This window comes from Manacus candei, unplaced genomic scaffold (assembly GCF_025592945.1).
Source record: "Manacus candei isolate 608988 ecotype Guabito, Panama unplaced genomic scaffold, ASM2559294v1 h1tg000052l, whole genome shotgun sequence".
Taxonomy (NCBI): Eukaryota; Metazoa; Chordata; class Aves; order Passeriformes; family Pipridae; genus Manacus; species Manacus candei.
In genome coordinates, this window is record NW_026138100.1 from 4,027,747 (window position 1) to 4,052,660 (window position 24,914).

At 40.0% G+C, this 24,914-nt stretch overlaps 2 protein-coding genes across 3 annotated transcripts; both read left to right on the plus strand.

Moving 5' to 3' along the window:
- Nucleotides 1-28: 28 nt before the first annotated feature.
- On the plus strand, nucleotides 29-14,501 carry MTRF1L (mitochondrial translation release factor 1 like). The gene is made up of 7 exons (XM_051801695.1): nucleotides 29-437; nucleotides 3,063-3,142; nucleotides 4,409-4,592; nucleotides 10,355-10,518; nucleotides 11,462-11,579; nucleotides 13,387-13,523; nucleotides 14,126-14,501. Exons 1-7 carry the CDS (start codon nucleotides 134-136, stop codon nucleotides 14,339-14,341), a joined length of 1,203 nt encoding a protein of 400 aa, XP_051657655.1. The 5' UTR covers nucleotides 29-133; the 3' UTR covers nucleotides 14,342-14,501.
- A 17-nt stretch (nucleotides 14,502-14,518) lies between these two features.
- Nucleotides 14,519-23,127, plus strand: FBXO5 (F-box protein 5). Of its 2 annotated transcripts, none has more exons than XM_051801694.1 (5): nucleotides 14,519-14,634; nucleotides 18,680-19,416; nucleotides 19,714-19,804; nucleotides 20,955-21,116; nucleotides 22,449-23,127. In XM_051801694.1, the coding sequence occupies exons 2-5, from the start codon at nucleotides 18,695-18,697 to the stop codon at nucleotides 22,698-22,700; spliced, it is 1,227 nt and encodes a 408-aa protein (XP_051657654.1). In that variant the 5' UTR covers nucleotides 14,519-14,634; nucleotides 18,680-18,694; the 3' UTR covers nucleotides 22,701-23,127. The 2 variants fall into 2 exon arrangements, with proteins under 2 accessions (XP_051657654.1, XP_051657653.1); XM_051801693.1 differs by having other exon boundaries at nucleotides 14,627-16,841.
- The last annotated feature ends 1,787 nt before the right edge of the window (nucleotides 23,128-24,914 follow it).

Sequence of the window (24,914 nt, forward strand, 5' to 3'; positions counted from 1 at the left end):
CGAAGCCAGAGCCGAGCTCCTTCGGCAGCTTCCGGAAACCCGGAAGGGAGGCGGCCGAGCGCGTTCGGGTGTCTCCGGCACGGCAGTGACGCCCCGGTGAAGGGGGGTACTCGTGGTCCCGCCTCAGCCGGACATGCGGCTGCTCTCGCGAGCTCTCCGCGCGGCGCAGGGCTGCCGGGCCGCCGCGCTGCCCCCTCGGAGCCTCCGGGCAGCGCCGGCCGGGAGCAGCGCAGCGCGGAGATGTCCACCCCAGCCGTGCCGCAGGCTGAGCGCCCGGCCCGGCCTGGACGAGCTGTTCGCCGCCCCGTCCTTGCGCCGGCTGCTGGAGGCGCGGGCGCAGGGCGCGGGCGGGGCGGCGCCGCAGCTGGCGGCGAGGGTGCGGCGGCTGCGCGACAAGGAGCGCGAGCTGCGCGACACGCGCGAGCTGGCGCGGCAAGGTGCGGGCCGCGGGGACGTTTGCGTGTGCGGGCGCCATTGGCGGAGCGGCCCCGAGCAGGCGGCGCCGCGCACCTGGCGCGGCGGGGGCTGCGCGCGCGGGGGACGCGCCACACGTGTCACCTGGGGCTGGGGGGGGAGAGAGAGAGGGTGTGACACGCCATGTGTCACTGGGGGTCCGGGGCGGTCTCCTCGGGCCTTCCGGAAGTAGTGAAACCACCTGAGCAGAGATCGAGGGTATGGGCGACTGGGGAAAGCACATCCACCGGCGTAGGAGCTGCTGATACTGGAAGGGGGAGCAGCGTGGTGACACCTGTCTCTCATAGAATCACAGAATGTTCTGAGTTGGAAGGGACCCACGAGGATCATCGAGTCCAGCTCTTAAGTGAATGTTCAGTACAGGGATCAAACCCACAACCTTGGTGTTACTAGCACCGTGTTCTGGCCAACTAAAATAAAGATAATTAATCGAGGATAGAAAACTTCTGAAGGTTTTTTAAATCCATTTTTCTTTTGCTGCCGAGACAGCCCAGCCTGCCTTCCTATCTCCATTTACAGTCGTAGACATCAGCATCTGTTTGTGCTGTCTCCACACGTGATTTGACTTTGTATTGTGTCAATAACTGTGCACTTTTAGTGCTGCCAAATAATATTTTTTTACCCAAAATCAAACTTCCTTTTGATAGCAGTTAGAAAACAAAAATGCAGAAAAGGAGTACTTTTAAGGTCAGTAAACATTCATTAGATTGTGAAATATTCCCTAGATCATTTAATACTTGCTACTAAATACTGATTAATCAAAAGTGCTAACTGTAGGTGGCTGTTCTGACTAATGAAGGTGGCAAACACTGTCCAAAAACAATAGCTCTTTTTTGGTATTTTTACTATTCATTCTCTTACACCTCAGTTTGAAAAAAGAGAAATGTTTCCTTTGAACGAACTAATAATTGACCCAAACTAACTTAATGAAATGGAATGGAAGATTTTTTTTCTCCTCTCAGAACCTGCTGAAAAAGCTAGTGTTATCAAAGCCAGGCTTAGAATTTCAGCAAAGTGAAGAGATCACAAAGGCTTAGTCAGTAATTTTGAGCGCTTCTGCAGTTAGTAATTGCAAATATTTGTTTATATTATTTTAAAATGATTTTAAAGCCTGTATTACATCTGCATCTTAAAGTATGCAAGTACTATTAATTGGTAGATTATTTCTTAATTGTGTTACCAACAACTGGTTTGATGTTTAACAGATTAATTCCTTAATTCTTATCCTTCCTTCTGTTGGCCTTAATGACTAGCCCTAGATCAGTCAGTAGTTATAGTAAAGAAATGTAGATGGAGATAATCAAGTTTCCATGTTCAAAGAGTGACAGTTAGTCAGATACATTCTCTTAGCCAGCTGTAGATAAAGCATGCTTGTTGTTTAAACCAGTTTATGCATTATTATCTTTTTAATTTCCTTCTTACAGAAGTGATGGAGGAGTTAATTCACCAATATTAAACCTAAAATATGAAGTAACAAAAAGTTTCATTTATAGTTGAGCTAGTGACTGTTTGCAGTCACAGTGCTGAAAAGGTGTGGCTCTAGTGCAAGACTGCTCCTGAGCACATTTAAAAGTTTGCTGTACACAGAAAAAAGTCTAGCCCCAGCTCCCCATTTTTCATTGTATGTACCGTTTTCTCCCTTTTTGGGCAATCAGAGGCTGCTTAAAATGTTGATTTTTTTTTATTATTATTATTTTTTCACCCCTTTGTTTGAAGTTTGATATTGACAAAAAAAAAAAAAAGACACGCTTTAACATATTGAAACTGTAGTACAGAAAAAGAAGCCTTAATTGAAAAGCATTAGTGTTGACCAATCAAGTGACGCTTCAAAATTACAAGTTCCTCTTATTATGCAAGAGTTCTCCCATAACTTTGGTTTTAGAGGTGTTTTAGAAGTTTTGCAGCTGTTCTGGAATAAATTGAGAGATATAAAATACTTGAAATTACTACTGCAGTTGTCAGATTTTTGCATACAATTATAGGGACAATAATTCTTTTAACAAAGAGTGCCAATTGTGGGGCTGCTGTGCTCTTTAAATCCTTAAAGTTCCTGTCATACTGAAAAACAGAAAGTAATTTCTTAGAGTTACAGAATGGCTGAGGTGAGAAGGGACCTTTGGAGATCACCCAGCCTACCCTTCTGCTCAGCAGGATCACCCACAGCAAGTTGCTCAGGGTTTCACCTAGTTGGGATTTGAGTATCTTCAAGGATGGAAACTTAGAACCAATCTGGGCAATCTATGCCACTGTTTGACCACTGGCACAGCAATTTTCCTTTTGTTTTTTTGGTTAAGTTGGATTTTCTTCGTTTTGTTTTTTAGAGTTTCAGATTTTTCCCTTGTCTTATACCTGCACAGGATTAGAACACACTTAATATCTACTGTGTACCTTCATTACAGATCATAGTATTACTTTGATTTTCTGGCAGGTTTAGTGTGTTGGGGGAGAGGGGCAAGTTTTGTGGTAGGTTGGTTTTGGGTTTGGGGTTTTTTTTGTAGAGTAAGTTCTTCATGTGGTTATTTTTCAGAAGGTTTTCTCAAACTGGCACTGATATAAGTCTGAGGATTAACCATACTCAAATATTCCAGATGAGAGTGAAGATTTACGGAAGCTTGCAGAAATGGAAATTGCCTCCTGTGAAGAAGAGATAGCTGAACTGAAGCAACAGGTGAGATCCCCTTATAAAGCCTCTTGTTTCCTTGTCATTCTTAAATTAACAAGGCCAAATTGTCTTCTTAGGAGCATTGGAACTAGGTGATATTTAAGGTCTCTTCCAACCCAAACCGTTCTATGATTCTCATCAGTATGTATATGATAAACTCTTTTCCTCCCCACCTTGCTATTTATACTCAAGTAGTGTCTGTTATCTAATGAAAATGAAAAAAGGAGATGCTACAGAGACAGGCTGTAAGCGAGTGCCTATTTGTACCTGAAAATGTTTTAATCAATGTATCTTTTTAAGCTGGTGCTACAGTTTGTCTTATCTCCATATACTGTTATAGATGTCCAACTCTTTATCCCTTGGAAACAAAACTTACATAGTATCAGGCATACTAGTGGTTTTGGAAAAAAATATTTTAATACTATGTAACTACTTTAGTTGCTACCTTATGTAGGTTTTACAGAGTATCTGTGTTATTTGAAAAAAAAGATCATGATCTTTACAATAAAATTCTATTTAACTTAATGTTACTGGTGAAGTTGAAGCTGGTGTGGTCACATTCTTTATTCCTCTGACAGCAATACAACAATCACTTTATAAATATTTTTGTAAATAATTATGATTTTGCCAAAAGAAATAATTATCTGTAGAAAGAAACATCACCTATTGCTAGTGCAGGAAGATGATTGAAAGGAGTTTGCAAATCAGCCAGAGTTTTGATCCAGCATGCAAAATTGTGATACAGTTTTTTAACTTCTGTTGTATCTTTCTGCTGCAGATCAGGCTCTTCCTTTTTAAATAAATAAATGAATAATACATTTGAGTTGTTGTTGAAGAACTATCTTCTGAACATCCATACCTTCTTAGCTCTGCAGTTGAGATGGGATTAAAAGGAAGTCTGATGGGAGGGGAGATGTTCAGTTGTCTTGCAAGAAGTGGCGTGAATCCTGCAGTGTCCAAATGTCCTCGAAGTTTTCCTAATGGGTGGAAACTTCTGTGAAGTTTTGTGGGTCTTGAGAGAGGCCAGTGTAGCTCCTGTAACTGAACAGACACGGGGAGCCTTCCTGCAATGCAGCATCAGCCCCACTCACCTCTTGCTGGCTGCTGCTTCCTCACTACAGGAGGCATGAGAAGCCCATCCTCAGGGCAACTCAGGGGAAGGTACAGAGAACACAGCCTAGGTCAGTTACAGACTTGTCTTGGTGTTTTGTACTGTCTCAGTTGTGGATAGTGTCAGAGAGGAGTCTTAGCTGGGTGTTTTTGTATTTTCAGATAGTGTTGCTTTTGATTCCTTCAGAAGAAACAGATGAAAGTGATCTGATCATGGAAGTAACTGCTGGAGTTGGAGGGCAGGAAGCCATGCTGTTCACTTCGGAGATATTTGATATGTATCAACGATATGCTGCCTATAAAAAATGGAAATTTGAAGTATTAGAATACTTTCCCAGTGAAATAGGTCAGTAATGAAAATACTGTAACTTCCTAATAGAAGTTGAAACAGTCATTCATATGACATTTTAATTTCCTAACTACAGGAAGCTAATTTGCACTATCTTAATTTTAGAAGTGGAAGATTGTTTGAATGTCTGAGTACAATTTTCCTCAGCTTCTGTATTTGAGAATGAAATTCCATTTCAGAAGTACTGTTAAAATACTAAAGTGCCAAAAAGAAAACTTGTCTTTTAGTAGTTTCATTTCTACATTTTGAGAATACTGAAAGACAGGTTCTTGGCAGAAGGAAAATCAGAAAGTGATGATGTTGTTTTAGCTTTATTTTTTTTATTTTTTAGAAATACAGATTGTATATACTTTTTATTTGGATACACTCTTCTACTTAGTTAATGTTTTAGCGCTTATAGGTCAGTTTGGTGGCAGTTTGAAAGTCTGTTTATTATTATGGATTGGCAAAGAGGAATCAGTTTTATTAAAACAATTTTTAAAGTTTCATCTAGAACATCATGAATTTATTTGAAATATGATCTGATGTTAAATACAGCTAATGGATGAGCAAAGTGGGAGAATTGTTGAGGCTTTGAGAGGAGAGATAAGAGATCTAATTATTTTTTAAAGTCTTCAACTAAAATGTCACAGGTAATCAGCTTACAGCTTGATGCCAGTAAAAGATGTTCCCCCTTTCTACCTTTTTCCTTATTGCATCTCTGCCTGTTTGAGCAGTCCCACCTATTTTTTTTCTGTCTGTTTTGATGTCCTTTCACTTAAACTGGCAAAGACTTTTCTTTCTATGACTGGGTGTTTTTTTTTGCCTTGTCAATGTGTTAAGCCAGTTCACATGAGCCTGGGAGCTAACTTAGGATAAGCAGCAACATTGGGACTGAATGCAAGGAGGTGGAAAAACTGGATCTTCTGGTGCTGATGAGCTGTGAATTTGGTTTAGGAGCAATGCCTTTGAAGAGATGGGGATTGGTAGTTTTACACAACAAACTGAGGCAGTGGCACAATAGTTAATTTTAGCTTAATCCAAATAGTGTGTAAAGTTGTTTCACAAAGATCATCTTGCTATCTCTGCATTATTGCTGACTGCTTTACATTGACACTTGTGATTGTGCATCTTTGTAGAGTCTCATCACCAAGTCAGTCCACCTGAAAAATTGCACACACACAAAAAAATCAATTAGTTTTCAGATAATTGGCACAAGAGAAGAGGAGAAATGTTCACAGAGGTGCTGGAGGCAAAGGGTGTGGCTCCTGGTGGTGGCAGTGAGAAAACAGGACCCTCTTTTAGCAGCAAGAGGTTCAGCAAGCTTAAGCCCACCATGAAACTGCAATCCAAAACATGGCCAGCCATGGCAGGGCTTTTGGGTTTTGATTAACAGATTGCTAGCCACATTTCTCAGTAGGATAGATTTTTTAAGTCTGTCTGTGTTAACAGATCTACAGCCTTAGTTATCCATGGTGTCATTAGTAAAGCTATCAAATTTGCTTATTTGGGTATTGCTGTGGAGGTAATGCATGTGTCCTAGTGGGTGTGGATCAGTAGATGGGCACTTATGCAGCTTACTGCTCCTGGCTCAAGAAACTTCACCTCTAGTCATACTTTCATCAATTTTTTTTTTTGTGAAACTTTGAGAAATGAGAAAAGCTAGGATGTTAGGATATGCAGTCTGTCAGAAAAAGTCTGATATTTTTTCAGTCAACACTTAATATAATTGCAGAGAGGTTTTTAGCAAGCTTTGAGAAATGTGAAGCATCCTTTAACACTTCTGTTTACTTACACCATATTTTGGACTCAGTGATATTTTCAAGTATCTTGAACCTTTCTGTTTCAACAGTGTAGAAATTCACAGCAAATAAATATTCACAAGTCTCCCAGTTGAGCTTCTGATATCAGTGAGCTACTTTCCCCTTCTAATGAAGGTCCTTCTGTACCCTAAAGAAGGATCAAAAATTGGGCTCCATGGAAGAAATGCAGTTGGATGTCACAAGCTGACAACTTGAAAATCTAGGTTTAGGATTGATTTGTTGTCTGTATTCACATTTCATAAAAAGGGAATCCCTTGTCTATACCTATGTCTGTATACTGTGGATTTTACTTACACTTCTGGTTTCTTAAAATCTTTATTTGAATTGATTTTAAAAAATGTTATGTCTGTAAAATGTCCAAATAACTTTCTTTAGAGTTCTTAGGAGGTATCTTATTTCAAGTTGATGAACATGAACTCAGGTTTTCACAGTATCAGCATCCCCTTTTAGAGTGACTGCTGACAATTCAAATAATACACTTTTTTCACACAAATAATACACTTGAATTCAGTATTGTCTATTATCTATCTTTGTTACTATTAATAAACTTTTTGTATTGTCAGGAAGTCATTTGCCGAGTAAACTGTTTACTCAGTGCAAGTGGAGGTAGGGACAAGAAGCTTCATATTACAGTACATCTTGTTGCTGAAAGGGCAAAGTCATATTCATCCCCATTTATGACCAGCCAAATGCTTTGCCAGGAGCTGAGCCAGTTCAGCCTTCAAAGTCAACAGGAATATGTTTACTTTCTTTTTTGAAAGTAAATGGAATAAACATTGTACAGCTGAGATGGGTGTAAACAGAAAGAGGGAAAGGTCTGGGTTTTCTTTTTATCATGTATAAAGGAGAGAGGAGTGTTGCCCTTTTCACTGAGGCAAGACTTGGATCAGGTAAAGCCCAGCAGTCACATAGGCTTCACCTTCAGAGCACAGTTTCACAGTCAGCTTAAGCAAGGGCTGTCTCACCTTCTAGCCAGCTGTATGTTTCTTCTCTCTCAGCTCTAGCAATTTTGAGGCCCCAGTGCTAATTGGATCAGTTCACTGATTCGACTTAAAAGCCCTGTTATGGGATAGTTTTTAAGTCAGGACTCAGCTTGCAGAGTTCTGTGGTTGGAAGAGAAAGGGAGTTGGGTTTGGCTACCCTTTTGATGAAAGTCCTTGGACAAAGAGCCCATAACCTCATAAGCATTCTCATTAATGCCTTAAATAGGAAATTGAAGTGATATATTAACCTAGTATATATCTACCTGTATTTTCTCTTTTAAAGGGCTAGGTTTTTAATGGCTATATATTTATTTCAAAATCTACTATTTTGCTGAGAGCTTACCTGTGCACTGAAATTAATGTCTAGGAAAGTAGGATGTAAATTTTGGGAAAAATAAAGACAGCCCTAGCTTTTGTCAACCTCTTGTGTATTTTTTGGTCTTGCATGACCATATATTATCAAAACAGATGCTAGAAAGAAATTGGGAAGTAGAGGCACTATGCATGGCGCTGCCAATGAAAGGCAAGTTTGAACCCTCAGTTTCAAATTGTCTACACTGTGCTGAGTGGAGCTAAGGATGCTGGTGGCACTAGGCTGTTGCACCCTGTCCTCGCTCCATTTTTATCAATTGCATTAGCAAGAGCAAGGTCCTACACTTAAAATGTCAAATTCCCTCATTTCTGAGAGCTCCTGAATTTGACTGAAATCTGAATGTGAGCATGTGTGAATGAGGTGAATGCTAAATAAAGCTGCAGTTAAAAATTGGTTTCAGTCTACTCTTAAGTTACTTTATTGACGTACTCCAAGGGATGCCACTGTGCAAAAATAGCACATTGAAAATTTAGTGCACACATTAAAGAACAAACCCACATCATTATTTATCCAGTGCCTCTCACTCTGTAGTGGCAGGCGGAGACACAGATGTGGGACTTTGTCTCAATCTGGGTATAAGATGCCCCATTAAAAAATGAGTACAAACACCCTTGTTCTATGCAGATCAGATTTCAGGATAGAGTGGGACATTTAATGTGAAAGGGGCAAGCACACAGTTAGCAAGACCTAACTATATTTGACAGGCCTACAACATGTCTGCCACAGTAAAGGGTTTGTTGAAATTTTATTCGATTTGGCTGCATTTCGTATTAAACCCATGTTAGTAATGGTTGATTCAAAGCAGTATGACCTAAATACCTGTCATTTGAACCAATTTCTTGGTCATCTTATGCTAAGCACTACAGTGCCACAGGCACACTGTTACTACTACAAACTAAAACTCTCCTGAACATGTCACAGACAGTAAGTAAGTAAGTAAGATTTATTACTTAACTATATTCATTATTTTAGGTTACATAAGATTCTCTTACAGTAAAGAAGAGATCTTTCATTTATTCAAATAGTGTTTGAAGTAGGAAGATTTCACACTACTTGATGAAATTAAACTTCCTGATCTAAACTAAAGATTTTGAAAGATCATATTTGTTAAACTACATGCTCTGTCATCAGTTAAATACATGCTCTATTATCAGATTTATTCTAAATATGACAGACTCATCTTACAGAATTGATAGTAGATAATGGCTATAAATTACATCACTGAAGCACTAGGTATGTTGAACAGTGTATTTGAATCAAAGTGGTACAGTTTTATACAAGTAGGAGAAAAATTTTAAAAGTCAGAAGGACAAAAATTACATGGAATAGAAAGGAAGAGGCAGTTTAGGTTATTTTCAACAAACATGTCTGTAAAAGGAAATTTATTTTAGTAAAGTTGAGAGGAAATGTTAAATTTCTCTAGAGTAAAAACATTTGCAAACCTTGTCCATGGAGATGAAAGAACTGGCCTGTGTTCTGGCTGCTGACCTTTTGCTGTTCTGCAGGGCATTTTCAGATTCTGTGTTGTCTTTATTTTCCTTTTTTAAAAAGCTTCTATCTTGTCCCTGTGATTGAGTTCCTCACTCTGAGAGATGGCCTAAAACTGTATTTCTGCAAAGTATGTGCCACTTCTCAGCTGTGGTTTCACGTTGCAAGACTTAAACAGCAATATTCTTTCAAGGCCACCTATCTCTTCTTCAGTCATTCCCTTGGCACACCATCCACTGTGCTGAGAATAGGATTTGGGAATCGAGCTGCATTAGAAACCAAAATGAGTGAAAAAGTGTAGTGCCATCACTTCTCTGTGCCATTTATAGTGCCATCTCTGTGCCATTTATAGTGCTTCTCTGATCCTGCAGTTATACTGCACATAAGCAAACAAGCAAGAGCAAGAATATCATAAACTAGTGGAGCGATAAACTCTTTCTGTCATGAAACCATGATTGCATTAGGCTTTACTTCCAAGTTCCAAGCTGTTCAGTGCTTGTAGGACATTGATGTCAAGTTTTACTAGAGGTATTGGTAAGAGGTGCAGGAATTGGTGTTCTGCTCACTCCAAGGAAGCAAAAGATTAAAATGAAATAAAAAAGTGAAGACACATGGGTAGGATGCATAGAGGAGAATGGATAATGAGAAGAGTATGAATAATACTCATCATTCAGTCATAAGGGGCTGGTTCTTTTTTTCCCATTGAATGATAGATTCTGAACTAACAATAAAAAAATTGATGTTTCTGAAAGCAACTTTCAAAATTTGATCTTTATGTAAACTTGCTACTGGTATTAGAGTTCTATTGTGGTTTATGATTGTATGTATACATGTTTGTACATTGATCTTAGGCACTCTTTTTATGTATATAAAATAATTAAATTGGACTCTATAAAAAGAATCTGACAGTCCTTCACTTGGCAATAGTGTGTGAGTATGCATGTGTGGCTTTAAGATTTCTCTTGCAGGTGTAATACTGCCTAAGTGTTTAAATGGTAAATTCATAATTTTAAGAAACAAATGACAATGATGTCTAAAGACACTGTTTGAAGTATAACAGCATAGCACCAGCAATTCTTATGGGTCTACAGTTGTATTTCTTCTGTATTTAAGGTGGCCTAAGACATGCAGTAGCCAGTATAGCAGGTCTCGAGGCTTACAAATACATGAAATTTGAAGGAGGAGTGCATCGTGTTCAGCGGGTACCAAAGACAGAAAAACAAGGACGCATTCATACCAGCACAATGACTGTTGCAATATTACCCCAACCCACTAAGGTAATATTTATATTTTAGTATAACAGACTTTACCACAAGCAATGTTTGATACCCGAGTGGTTTTGTCTCTCTTTTTATTCTCACTTAATGACTTTTTTTTCTTCTTAATTTTAAACTAAGTCATATTTATTTGTTTATTTTTATTTTTTATAATAGGTGTGAAATAAAGAATTTCCGTCTTTCCTTGTAATCCTGATCTCAAGAAGGTTACTGACAGTTCACTTAACTATAACTCGAAAATTCACTGTTACTCTGTCTTGCATGTTTTGTGGAAAACTACATTTTCTACAAAGTAACCTGACTGACTTATTTTATGGGGCTCATAGATACTTCTTTTAGCACTTCCTCTTTTCCATTTTTGTACTGTCCTCACTTGCCCCTTCCAGAGTGTATACGTCAAGTCTCACTATATTTGCTTGGTTAAAAGCAACTGGCTAAGAAATAATGCTTTGTTTTGATCTTTGTTTCATGTTGAACTAGGAGATTGTCAAAGATGTTACTCCTTCCTGTACTCTCTTGAAGTTATCTCACTCCTTTCTCACAGAGCCTACTGCTCCATTCCAGAACCAGAAAAGGGAATATCTTCCATTTTAACTAAAAACCATCTGGTATCAAGTTCAAGTATTGGTTAACTCTGCTGGAAGAAGAGGGTGCAGGGCTTTCAGAAGAGGGGAAGATGAGTGCTAAGGGACAGTTATGTGTTAAGCTACTATTTGTCTGATTTCCTGGGTTCCATTGTGTTGGAAGTCCAGTCCGACTACGAAGATTTGTTAATATGTTTACATGTAGATGTGAGCTACCATTCATAATCTTTAAAAAGTTTGATCTTGCATGAATGTGCCTTATAAAATAAACTGACTGTGCATATTTGATACCTGTATGGAAAGAAACAATATAAATACGTTCTTTGTTTGTTTTTCTTTTTTTTGTTATCTCATGACAGATGAGGCTGCAAATTAATCCAAAAGATCTACGGATAGAAACAAAGCGAGCTAGTGGAGCTGGAGGCCAGCATGTCAATACCACAGATAGTGCTGTAAGGATAGTTCATATTCCAACAGGTGCTTCATTTTTTCCTTACTACAAGATCTACATTGCCAAACTGTTGTCAGAATTTCTTTTGAAACTATAGGTGTATTTTCAAACCTGGACAACAGCAGAGTAGAGTTTTCATATAGTTTTCATGTCTGTTCATAGTACTCTAAATGCATCATCCTGTGCCCACTCCAATTTTTAATAGTTAGGACTACTGGCTTCAGTAGGTAAGCTATCCATTTGCCACTAAACATGACACTCTACAAGCACCCAGATCAATTTCTGTCAAAAAGTTATATTTAAGCTTTCAAATAATGAAAATGATACTGGAAAATGGAGTAGGCTGAAATCTGATGATTTGCCATTTCTTGACTAGTCTCCAAAAGAGAGATTGCTCTGTTTCCATATTAAAATGTTGCTTTTAATTGCAGAGTCTATTCAGGATGCCAGCTTCCATTTGTCTGCTGGCTCCTTTCCTATAGATGACACAGATAATTAGGAGGCCCATCCCTCTGGCTCAGGTTAGGAAACATAGGAGGGATATGGTGCACCCTCAAATGCTACCTGATTTTAGCTATCATATATTTTTTTTATTGCCGTTCCTAACCCTTTTACTTCCCTTTGAGCAATCTTCAACAGCTGCCTTGACTTTCATGGCATTTTAACTTTTCCTCTTCTCTAGTACAAACATTACTCAGGCTTTACAGCCTCAGGGTAATCCCAAGTGCTCTTTATCTTCACGTATCCAGATTTTTGCCACTGATCTCTTTGTATTTGTTTAAGACATTGATCCATTCTGCACTTGTTGCATCACCTTAATAAAGTAGAAGATAAACAGTAGAGAGGATAAAATTCTATATATCACTATGTCGTGACAAAAGATACTCCAGATTGAAAAGGTTTTGGATTGCCTGCGTGTTTGGATAAAAACACAACAAACTAAAACCAGCAGTTGATCTTAGTTTTTGCTGAATGTAGATATTAGGGTATGTTATAGAAATGTTAAGGTGTATTGCAAATATTTTCATGGTTATATATGGCTAATAGGAGGATTTATATATCACCTTATCTCTTCACTTTTTCCTGCTCCACCATTCTCTTCTTCATTTCTCTGATCTCACTTCCCTTACAATTGTCCTGTTACTTCTATTTCTCTCATCCTAAATATTGTTTAAATCTTCACTGCAATCCAGCAGGTTGTTTATAAATAAGTCTTTCATAAAGTAATACTATATAGTCTTATAAAACGTACTTTAGTATTACCAGAGTTACTTAAAATAGATCCAAATAACAATTTAGCTTGTGCTGTTTTCTTCCTGTATTTCTTCTCTCTACTCCTTTCTTGGGCTGTTCATTTCTTGTCTTGAATTATATGTTTTGGGATGAGAAAACACACTTTTTGTTGTTGTTCATAAAATAGTACCCACTTTTTCATATTCTGATCATATTCGATACACTCGTTATCTCATGTATTTTACTGCTCCTTAAATCTTACATTTCCTGGAACTGTGGCCAAAAATTACAAGTATTCAAGGTGTCTTCTGTAAGTCAGATCACATTACGTATCTTTTATTTCATTATCCACTTGTTGTCCAACATGTGGAATTAAATTTCTTGTCATATGGCTTAAAACACCTGTACGACTCAGCCTGCACTTCTTTCCCAAAATGTATTATTAGTCATTAGTAAGTCTGGACTTCTACATTCCCAGTCCAAAATAAATATGGAAGAAAGAAACAGTTTAATGTAACATAATAGAAGTCTTCTAGAAACTGCAAAACTATTTCAGTATGTGTTACTCTTAAGTGCTAAATGTCATGATATTTTTGACAGGGATCGTGTCTGAATGTCAGCAAGAAAGATCTCAAATTAGAAACAAAGAGAAAGCTATGCAAATGCTATGTGCTAAACTATACAATGCCAAACTAGAAGAAGAAACTAAAAAGAGAAACAGTGTTCGAAAGATTCAGGTAAGTTTTGTTTAGTAACAATATCATTCTGTACAAGCATGTGTTCTTAGGGTAACTTCTGTGTTAAACTGCAAATAGTAAATGGAAATATAGGGGAACCGGAGCCCAGGAGGGACTTACATGAGGAAAAAAAAAAAATCATAGAATGGTTTGGGTTGGAAGGGATTTTAAAGGTCATCTAGCTCCAGCCCCTCTGCGATGGACAGGAACACCTTCCACTAGACTTCCCTGAAAAACAAGAAGTTGTGGAGTCCACAGCTTCTCTGGACAACAAAATTACATTTTACTTCAGCAGTAGAGGTTGTATATTAACCAGACTTAAAATTTCACTGGTACATAAATTCTAGAGATCCAGTGAAACAAACTGCATGTTTGATTGCAGCATGAAGAACCAGAACAGTATTAGAAAAAGATGGATTAAAATTGTTCTTTTATATGTTTGAGAACAATTACTGCAGCCACTGAAGTGATCTGAGTCATATGTAACTATAACAAATTTTGGATAATCATGAGAGGAAAAGAAACCTTTCACTTTAGATGCTTAATCAATATTTCATAATTTTTATAAAAAGATGGATAAACTCATTCTTTTTGTTCAATAGATTGGGACTAAAGGAAGATCAGAGAAGATCAGAACATACAACTTTCCACAGGACCGGATTACGGACCACAGAATAAGCAGATCAGTGCATCATGTTGAATCTTTCATGCTAGGAGAAGAAATGCTAGATGAAATGATACAAACTCTGAGAGAATATGCTGATTTTGAATCTTTAATGGAAATTATTTCAGAAAATGAAAAAAAAAATTCCTCCTGAACATTACTCTTTATCAGCCCATTAGAACAGATGTTGTAAGGTCTGCGAGGAAGCTTCTTGGAATACCACCCAGAAAATGGAACTGCTTTTCAGGTCATGAAAAACACCACAACTTCTTTCCTCATGACTAATAAACAGTTTTCTTACTTGCTGAGTAAAAGACTTTATTATCTTCATATGAGAGACATTATTGCTGCAGCAGTCCATTTGAAAAGTAAATTTGACTGCGCCAGAAGGAACTGCGGTTTTTAGTTTTCTCCACTGAGAAGATACTGATACACCACTCTTGAAAGGTATGCGCACGTTAAAAAATTAGCTATTTGTAGTTCCAGTTTTCATTTAAACAATAGCTTAAACGTCAATACAGTGTCAAATAGCTTACTTGAGAGAACAAGAAAAAACTTAATTTCTTTGAGTGATTCTACCTATATGCATATCTGTTAATCAATTAAAATGTCATGAGAGGGAGTCTAAATGTATCTTCATCATGTTTTCATACCCTTCAGAACAGAAGTCTAGGAATATCCCTTTTTCCAGAAAAAAAAAAGCTGTGGAAGCCAAGTGACAAATCATATGAGTTGATTTTTGAAAGAATGTTTCTGTTCTTGTGTCCAAAGTGAATTGTTACAGTATTGTTCAGCTGATACTTTAGTCTCCACTTGGCTTCGCTTGAGTTTCTGCTTTATGCTTTTAATTGACCCTCCAATTTATTGATTTTCTAGAAGTTACATGGTGTGACAGACATCTTAGTGTTTTTGTCTATCTATTTAACAGCATTGTAAGGCATTCCATACCTTTATCAGCTTTGTTTTTTAGTAAACACTGCATGGTAACTACGATTAAGTTCCAAATCTTTTAATTAAAGACACGCACATTAACTTCAGATGTAGGAATATCTATATGCATGAGGTAAGGCATACATATATCCTGTTGGTAAGCATGAGACCTAGGTCTTCATTTACTAATAGTTTTACAACTCCCAACTGGCACATAAAAAGTAAAAAGAAACATTGACTCATTAGGTATCGATTGGCACAGAAGCTAGGACTGAAGTCTTTGTTCCTACCAGATCAGTACTGCAAATGGAAGACTATAGAGCACTTGTGAGAGTCTTACTGACTTGACTTGAAGCCAGGCTTTCTTACATCCTGTGATGGATAGAGTTTGCAGTTCTTTCTAACTTCAGCTCCATATTCATCCAAACAAATAAGAGACATCAACTGGGTCTGAGCACTGGATTACTGCATGAAAAACTTAGATAAACTTGTAGCCCGTCTGGCCAAATCCTGCCTGGCTCACAGCCTGCCTGTTCTCATCTAGCTCTTCAACAGACACTAGAGGTGGTGTTGCCTTGCAAGTGACCAGCCTCTGACCTGTGTGAGAAAAACCAGACATGATGTGGTTCTAGCAGGAGCCTGACTGAGGTATCCTAAAACTGGCATCTGACAGGACTTTGCTGTCCTTGGCTCATCATGGCAAGCCTTACTCTATATTAATTTTAACACAAGGGATGTTGTCTCTGAAAATGCAACTTCCCTGAGCTGTGAGCAGATTGCATTTCCAGCAGCAGCAGCAGCAGAGATCCTTGCACTGGTGTCCGGTCAGCCTAGCTTCCAGTGGTGCTTCTCCTCACACTTCAGCTGCTAATAGCATTGGTCATGCTTTAAAATAAATACAATTCTTTTGTGGGAAGGAGCCCAGATGCAAGATCCACCTTAATCACAGACTTAAATCACAGAAACACAGAATGGTTAAGGTTGGAAGGAACCACAGTGGGTCATCTGATCCAACCTCCCTGCTCAGGCAGGGTCGTGAGAGATCCTTGAGACTGGATGTGGCACTTAGTGCCGTGGTCTAGTAACCACGGCAGTAATGGACCAAGGATTGGACTTGATGATCTCAGAGGTCCTTTCTAACCCGGCTGATTCTGTGATTCTATGATCCTATGATCCTAGAGCACATGGCACAGGATTGCGTCCAGACGGTTCTTGAATATCTCCAGTGAGGGAGAGAATCCTTCCCCGACAGAGGAGCTTTGCACATTGGGAGCGTGTCAGGATGATGGGAGAATCCCAGGCTCATCCATTTAAAAAAAAACCGGAGATGTAGCTGGGCGCCAGGTTGAGCGTAGGCGCGTCACTCCCGGGGCGGGGAAGGCGGCAGTTCTTTGGGGAGAGCGCCGCAAGGCCGTGCGGGTGCTGGAGGGCGGGAGGAAGGGGCGGGCGGGACCCGCGGCCGGGCGGGAGCCACCACCGCGCGGGAGCCGCGGCCGCGCCGCCCGCCTCCCTCAGAGCCGCCAGGGAGGGAAAACGCCGGGCCGGGCCGGCACCGCCCCCCGCGCCCCGCATTGGCCCCCGCCTTCTGCCCGCCTCCCATTGGCCGCGTCCCGCCCGAGGGCGCGGCGCGATTGGGCGGCGCGGTTTTGGATACCAAATTCAAAGTTTTTAAAAAGCGCCCGGCGAGCGCGGACCACGCATTGCCCGCTGGCGCCGCATCAGAGGTGAGTGCCGCGCCAGGGTGAGCCATCCGTCCACCAGCCGGTCCGCGGCTGTGGGGCTCCGTGCTCAGGGCTCCGCGGCTGGACCGGCTCGGGCCAGCGGGGCTCCGCCGTCAGGGCTCCGTGACCGGGGTGGCGGGGGCTGCCGGCGTACGCAGCGACGGGACTGGGAATGCATGGCTCGTCATGGTGGGCTGGGGAGGGGGATCCCCGGCGGCCGCCCAGTCCGGCTGCCCTCCGCAGCCTAGCCCCGCAGCTGTCCCGCCGGCGGGACAGAACGGGACGGGACGGGACGGCGGCACACGGGCGGCCACGGAGCGCCCCGATCCCGCCAACGAGCCGCATGTGGGGCGCTCTGGGCTGCTCGCCGCACCGGCGGGGCCGGGCCCGGGTCCGAGCCGGGGTGGGGAGCGCAGGTCGGCTCCCGCCGGCGGGCAGCGCGGGCGGGGACGCGCCGCACTGTCTCCCGCCCGCCGGGCCACGCCGCCGGAGGGGGCATCCACCCGGCGCGCTCCTGCTCGCCCCGCCACCGGCGTTTTAGGGGGAATCCTGTAGTGCTGGGGAAAGGGGAGACCCCCGAAGGCGCAGGGTGAGGGTCCTGGGGCCGTGGGGCACGGTAGAGCCGGGACCCGATCTACCTGCCGCCGATTCGGGCCATCTTGAGCTCTGGGCGGGAGAAGCCTGACAGCGCCGCGGGGGCCCGCGGCTGAGCCCGCTCCTCCGGAGGGTCAGGGCCGGCCTTGATGGGGGGACATTTTCCAATTCATTAGGATTTCAACCCAAAAGTTCCTCTACTCGCTCCCAAGGAAGGGGGGAAGGGAAGGAGGAAGCTTAGCGAGGCTTACATCTCTCACCTAACTCACACTACTCAAAGCCATAAGCGTATTTGCTCCTTTCTTCCACTAAACGTAGGTACAAAGAAGGGACTTTTTCTCTGAATCGTTCATTAAACATTTTTCTAATGCTTGTTTCCAAAATTGTTGGAAGTGCTTAAATCCTTTAAAATTCTTGCTCAAATGGGGGAGCTTATATTTCCTATGGATTACAAAGCATGTTGAAAATTATTTCCCCTTTAGATTTAACAGGGCAGCGATGGCTTCCTTCTCCCCTTCAGCCCTCGCCCATCCCCCTGCAATTGTTAATATAGATAGCACCGTATTTTGGGGGGGAGGGGAAAGAAATAGGGCAAGGAAAGCTCAGTTTCCCTATGATATCTATTGACCTCTCACTCTCTTAAAATCATGCTTGTAAGTAACCTTTATTTCCCTCTGGCCATTGTTTAGGGGTGGCTGCTTTTCTTTGTAATTTACACATCCATGTGAGCACTCGAGTTTTTCGTGTGCCATCCAGCCTCTTCCCTTTTTAAAAATGCCAGATACCTGGCTGCAGCAGCAGCATTGCCTCCGGTCTTGGATGCAAACTTTAGGCTTCTCTGATCCGGATTGTCACTCGTGGACCCTCTGCCACTGATGTCCCTTGCAGGGACCGCAAGTGTCCTGCCCGTGTCGCTACATTTAGGGTAGAAAGTGGAGGCATTGGTGTGTCTAAAAGTAAACTATTCTGGTGGAATGGTGACAAAGTAAATCAGCCAGTCAGTTTCCTAGCCCTAGTTATATGCAGCATAAAACTCTAGTTTTGAGATGATCTTACATAGATTGAATTACATAGCGGCTCTTCAAATCCATAGTTCCACTAGTTGTATTTCAGACACTAGAGAGTGAGTTAGATAACAGTATAAAAGTCATAATGCAGAAGGAAGGCATGGTAAATTCTTTATAAGAAGAATAATTTGTGATGTAGTTTACACTGTGTTGTAATACTGTCCTTGTTGTTTCTTGCAGGATACAAACAACAAAATGAAATCAAACCTTAACCGCTCTTGCAAAATGAAACGTGATTTTGACTGTGCATCTCTTCATGCTGGGTTTGCACCACTGAAATCTACTGTGGAGAAAACAAGGCTGGAAAAATCCTGCCCCTTGAATTACAAGGAAGGCTTTTGTAAAAACTGTGCAGAAGAGCATCAGAAAATATCCCCTAGTGACTCATATCATGCAGCCACCAGAAATCTAGAACTTGAAGATGGAGGAAGACCAATATATAACAAAGAAAACGAACAAGTAACCCAGAGACTTGATGAAGTTATCTATGAAATGGAGGAACTGGAAAACAGTAAACTTAATGAGGACAGTGGTTATTCCTCTATGTTAAATACTCAGTATGCTGATACAATAGAACATGAGGATAGTATACCTTTGGCTGGGAATCTCTGTGGGACACCAAAACATTGTCTCAGGAAGAACCAAAACCAAGAACAGTTCTCAAAGAAGACTTTACTGCCAGTAAGCCATTATGAAGACATGATTTGCTCAACTTTGAAAAAAAATGGTAAAAGAAATCTCAAGTCTTGGGCTGCTATAGACAGAATTGTTTTTAGGGGAAAAGTTGAACTTTGTAACTTAATTGGAAAGAAAATGGGGCTAGATAAAATAGACATTTTTGCCGAGCTCTTCCAAAAGAACCTGAAGCATATATTAGCAAACATTTTAAGGCATCTCAGCGAGGTGGATTTAATCAAGTAAGTATATTGATCTCATTGTATTTCATTGGGAAAGGAAACAGCCTAGTCAGATGGCTTAATGATTTAAGTATGGGGCTTGTGACATATACTGAATGTTTAGTATTATGTGTTAGTGTGTTAAAACATGAACTGACAATGTAAGCCGTGGAGAATATCTTTTCCCAAGAAGGCAATTAAAGACTACAACTGTGAACTTGTTCTATATTTACATGAAGGAAAAAGATTACAGTTATTCTTGCTATTAAATAAATTCTTTCCCAGAAGGTAACTGATATATTTCTATTGTCGTTGCAGTTTTGCCAAAGTCAGCACAACATGGCGGAAGATTCTACAAGAAGATAAATGGATTTTCCAAATGTATAGTAAAGCTGTGAAAAACCTCTCTGTAAGTTGCTGCACCTGTTAGATAATTTGTGCCTGAACCACCAGTATCTTTCTGCTATTTCAGGACTTAGTCTTAAGAGATCACAGAAAAGTTTCTTAGATTGAAAACTGTCACTGGAGTGTCTGAGCTTGTCCTGTCAGGATGCCCTGTCTCAAGTGTTGCTAGTCACATCAGTGTCTTTGGGGACCCCAAGGAAGGCTGACTGAGAAGGTGACCCAAGGAGAGACGCAGATGTTCTTAGGAGCTTCCACATGTCCTGTGTTACAGTGAAGGGCAGGAAGGAGAGGGTCACTTCCAGCATAGCCCTAGAGACTTAGTAAAAGCTTGCTTGCTTCATCATCCTCGCTGACTGTGCAACTCAGGGTCTCCGTACTTTCTTGCAGCAGCCTCCAAATTCCAATGTGCTGGCTACAGAAAACTAAGAAGTGTTTTATACTGTGAGCTATTCCTAATGCCTCTTTGTCATATGAAATAAAACATAGTAGATCCAACCACACGACACTGCACGTTATCAAGTCAGGATTCTTAAAACACTATGAGTGTCTTTCTTATGAGATGGAGAGACAATGAAACAAGGCTTAAGATCTGTCACAGGATAGGGTGGTCAACCAGTTTGAGTTTTTATGTAGTGTTTTACAGTGCTAGCCTGTTGGGGTGAAACATTTGGACACCACTGAACATTCAACCCATAGAATTTTATTTCCTCCTACCATTGTATGCTTTTTTGTTTAACCTGAACTGGAAACCTGGAAAATTGGTGGGAGGAGTTGACTTCTCACAATGAAAGCTTCAAGCATTCCTATTCACCATAAAGAATTAGAAATACTGTTTTGTGCTATAAAACATTGTGATGAATAGGTTACGTGCTCTGCCTAAATAATTACTGAGTTAATATGAAAGTAGGATGACATAATAGATTGTTGTTTTGATGGTCTGAACTAGAGCTGTTCTATGCATTTATAACAGAAGTGACTGAGAAAGTTGAGGTAAAATCAGTAACACACTCCTTGGTGTGATGCTTTATTAATTGGAAACCAGGAGGAAGGATCAAAAATTAGTTGTTGACTTCTATTAAACAAAAAAACCAGTATCAGGTGAGTCTCTTTTCAAATTTAAATCTTGATTTAAATCTTGTTTTTCTTTTCATCAGAGTGGCACAAAGGCACCAGAGCATGCTGCAACAAGGGAGTATGTTCTCTACAGAGTGTCTTTAGCTTCCATTCAGAAAGCAACCCCACCAAAAATCTTGAACAAAAAAAACACCGGATCCAAAGCATCTAAGAATCACAGCAGGCTCGTGGAATTTTCTGAGGTAACTGATGATTTCCATTCATCTTTAGTTTCTCACATGTTGTCTGGCACACGATCAGCTTGTAAAGCATATTTCTGAAAGTAGTATCTTCTGTTTCAAGTGCTTGTAGTTCTTATTAGTATGGCTGCCAGTTTTTGCTTAGTATGACTATTTTAAATCCCACAAAACCTGTCAATTTTGCTTCAGAACTGATGGACAATTTAAAGGAAAAAAAGGGGGGACCAAAGACTAAAAAGTTCCTATTTTTTAAAAAAATAAGCAACGCATACTTTTTCTGTTCATTCTCTGTTGGATTTTTTTCCAGCTAATTATCTGGCATTAAAATGACTTATTTAGCTACAAATTTATGGTTGTCAACAACTGCAAACAGCCTGTTTTCCTTCACCTTGTATTTTTCTTAAGCTGTTTTTTTCCCCACATATAGGTGCAGGTCTATGCTGCAAGTACTTCATAAGACTTTTAAAAATGTTTATTGAAAGTTGTTGTTTATTAAGAAGCAGTAGATTTTCCTAACTAGAAAAAGGTTTTATGCTCAAACTCAAAAGTCTTATCCTGCAAATTAGTGCCATAAGAGAAGATATAATGGCATTGGAAAGTATGATCCAGATGCTCTAGTACTACTATATAGGACATTGTAGCATTAAGAATGTAAAAGTACTCTGTTCAGTAGCTGTCTAAAATTTTGTTCCTAAAAGACATTTATGTCTATACGCAACACATTCAGATTATATAAACATTTTGCTTTTAACAATTGAATGATATAAGGTGTTATACAGGTCTATAATTTTCTAATGCTAAATCATTTTGAAAGCAGACGTTTTTGTGTCAAAAATTAATTAATTGGAAAGAAAAAGGAATTGCTTCCATTTTGTATCTCAAACTAAGTGCTCCACAGCTGAGATTTCTGAACACATTTCTCACTTTTCAAAAATGTCAATGATTTAAATAGAACTAATATTTATTTTCTTTTCTTTTTAAAAATTAAGTTAAAACACCATCCTTAGATGGGATTAGGAAGATTCAGGAGGGCTGTTTTACTTACTGCCTTTGATTTAGCCTATCCGTCAAATTTTAAATTTAAAGAATTTGAAATTGGCTACCTCTACTCCAGTACAAAGTATACAAAAAAAAGTATATAGAAAGTTATAGTGTGATTATTACTTTTCGATCTCCACTACAATTTGATACAAAAATTAGGCTAAATTTTTAATTTATCTCTCTAGAGTAAGAGAAATTATAATACATTTTGTGGCTCTTAGATAACATTAGGAAATTCTTGGAGAGTTTACTTACCCTCTGTTCCTGATTTTCTGTGTATGCTTTTTCCAATAGGCTGCCAAGACCTTGAAAAACACTGAAAGCTTTAAAGCCTGCCATCGCTGTGGTTCACCTGCAAAGTATGACTCCTATCTTCAAAGAGCAATGTGCAATCGTGAAAGTTGTGGCTTTGACTTTTGCACAAAGTGCATGTGCAGCTACCACAGCTCCAGTGACTGTATGAGCGGCAAACCAGTGAAATCCACCTCTATACCAGGGCCACTTCCTGGGAGTAAGAAAAGCAAACAGAATCTAAAGAGATTGTGATCCAGCCCTCCCAATACAAATTGTCAGATGTGCCATAAATTTTTTTTTATTCATCTACAAAGAAAATGTTTTCTGCTATTCTATATTTATAAAGAAGTTTATTCTATTATTCCTCTGTACTCTTTAACAGTCTTGTTCAGAAGGCTTTTAAAAGCATTTCTAGTGCTGTCCAGTGAGGTGAGTGAAGCCCTTTTTAACTTCAAATTATGAGGGAGTCTAGATTTTATGATTTTTCAAAGCTTTGTCTTTGATTTTTAAATGCAAACATTCATAATACCATTTTCTCTGATGGTTTCTCTTATATGAATCTTAAATTGTTCTTCCTTCATTTCTTCATTCAGAAAGCTCAGGTTTTCCTTGAACTGAGGTGATACCTTTTCCAACTTTAAAAAAAACAGTACTGTATGTTGGCTATACTGCTAAAAAGTACGTGTTCTTTGTTTTTGAAGTTATAATATTACTTTTAGTATTTGTATATATTTGTAAATACTATTCATGTTTGTCTTGTAAATGTGAAAATAAATTGATGATCTTGACTTCGTTGGCTTTGTTGGACTTCTGTCTATCGTCCTAGAAGATTACTTCTCTTTTCTCAAGTTTCTAGTATGTGCTTCTTAAAGACGTTGATTTGACAAAGTGCAAGTCTTCTGGGTTTGTGTAAAATGTACTGAATCCATTCTCATGCTGCGTTCTGCAGCTTGATTCCATAAATATTTTGTCTATTCAAGTCCACTTAAAAATGTGCTCAAGACTGGAGAATGAAGGGTAGAAGGCTGCCAAGTTGATTAGGGGGCTGGAGCACCTCTCCTAGGAGGAAAAGCTTAGAGAGTTGAGTTTGTTCAGCCTGGAGGAGAAAAGACTTCAGGGTGACCTAATTGCAGCCTTCCAATACTTAAAGAGAGCCTACAAGAAAGATGGAGAGGGACTTTTTACAAGAGCATGTAGTGACAGGACAAGGAGGAATGGCTTCAAATTTACAGATAGTAGGTTTAGATTGGGTATTGGGAAAAAATTCTTTACTGTGAGGGTGGTGACTGTGCACTGGAACAGATTGCCCAGAGAAGCAGACTCCCTAAGCTTTCCCTAGAAGTGGAGTTGTAACTGGATCTTTAAGGTCCCTTCCAACCCACTCCATTCTGTGATTATATGATCCTATTATACCTCGTTCTGGTAATTAAACTGCACCATCTTGATATGCATGTAACCACAGTGAGTCTGTTAGGCATTGATAAATAAGAAATATTATAAGCAAAAGTTTGTTATAAAATTTACATCTGTGTCTACTGAAATTCCTCTGTCCTGAAGAACACAGATAATGTGATCTGAACAGAACTGCTATTTCCTACAACGATTTAAAGAAATGTGGCACAGGCATTCACTCTTAAACTGGTGTTGCAGTGTATGATACATTTTGAATTAAAACTTGTGTGTCTGTTTAGGAGCTGAATGTGGCTGTTACAAACTTAACAGGTTTACCTTTTCAGATTTTGAGCTTACTAAGGGGAATGCACTCTCTAGTAGGCCTAACAATTTGTACACAGAGAAAGTGGAGAACAGCTACTCTTTTTTTCTTTTTTCATTAGCTGTAGAAATTTATCTGCTCATGCAGAATTTTGAGAAAAATTCTGTGTTACCTCTAGATAAGAGGGAAGAGTTCGACTACATGGCTTCAGTGGTCACAATTGCGGATGAACAATATGAAGAAACGAACATTTTTTACCAGTTTGTGAGTGCTAAGAGACACCTACCTTCTACCTGAGACCTTGTTGGAAAGGTCAAATTATTTGACTTTTAATGAAACTTTAGCCAAGCTGTGATGAATCTGCTGCAAACCATTGTGGCTGTTTCTTTCCTCTTGCCCAACTGTTTTATATGATACTCAGATCCTTTCCTACTAGCTTAGTTTTAACAATTAAAATAGACATTTAAGATTACAGCCTTCATCAGGTGGGTGACAGCTCCTTAAGGACCTTGATCTTGCAATTTTCCTATGCAAAATTTCTAAAGCATGGGGATTTGTGGTGGCCACGCAGCTATTTCCTCCTTTATGGTAACCTGGCCTGGCAGTTGAAACCTTGCCCAACAACACTGAGCACTGGGCCTGTATAAAAACTATGCATCTGATTGAAAGCAATCAGTGGGGACAATCAGTCCTCACCCAGGCATGCTAGCATCTGCTGCTGAGAGAGAAAACAATTCCTCAGAGAGTGAGGG

Bases quoted from the DNA above. Each gene is read 5' to 3' on its own strand.
- MTRF1L (XM_051801695.1), top strand. From the start codon at position 134: ATGCGGCTGCTCTCGCGAGCTCTCCGCGCGGCGCAGGGCTGCCGGGCC. The intron at 438-3,062 runs GTGCGGGCCGCG...CAAATATTCCAG, and splicing joins GCGCGAGCTGGCGCGGCAAG to ATGAGAGTGAAGATTTACGG. The intron at 4,593-10,354 runs GTCAGTAATGAA...TCTGTATTTAAG, and splicing joins ATACTTTCCCAGTGAAATAG to GTGGCCTAAGACATGCAGTA.
- FBXO5 (XM_051801694.1), top strand. From the start codon at position 18,695: ATGAAATCAAACCTTAACCGCTCTTGCAAAATGAAACGTGATTTTGAC. The intron at 19,805-20,954 runs GTAAGTTGCTGC...TCTTTTCATCAG, and splicing joins AAGCTGTGAAAAACCTCTCT to AGTGGCACAAAGGCACCAGA. The intron at 21,117-22,448 runs GTAACTGATGAT...TTTTTCCAATAG, and splicing joins GGCTCGTGGAATTTTCTGAG to GCTGCCAAGACCTTGAAAAA.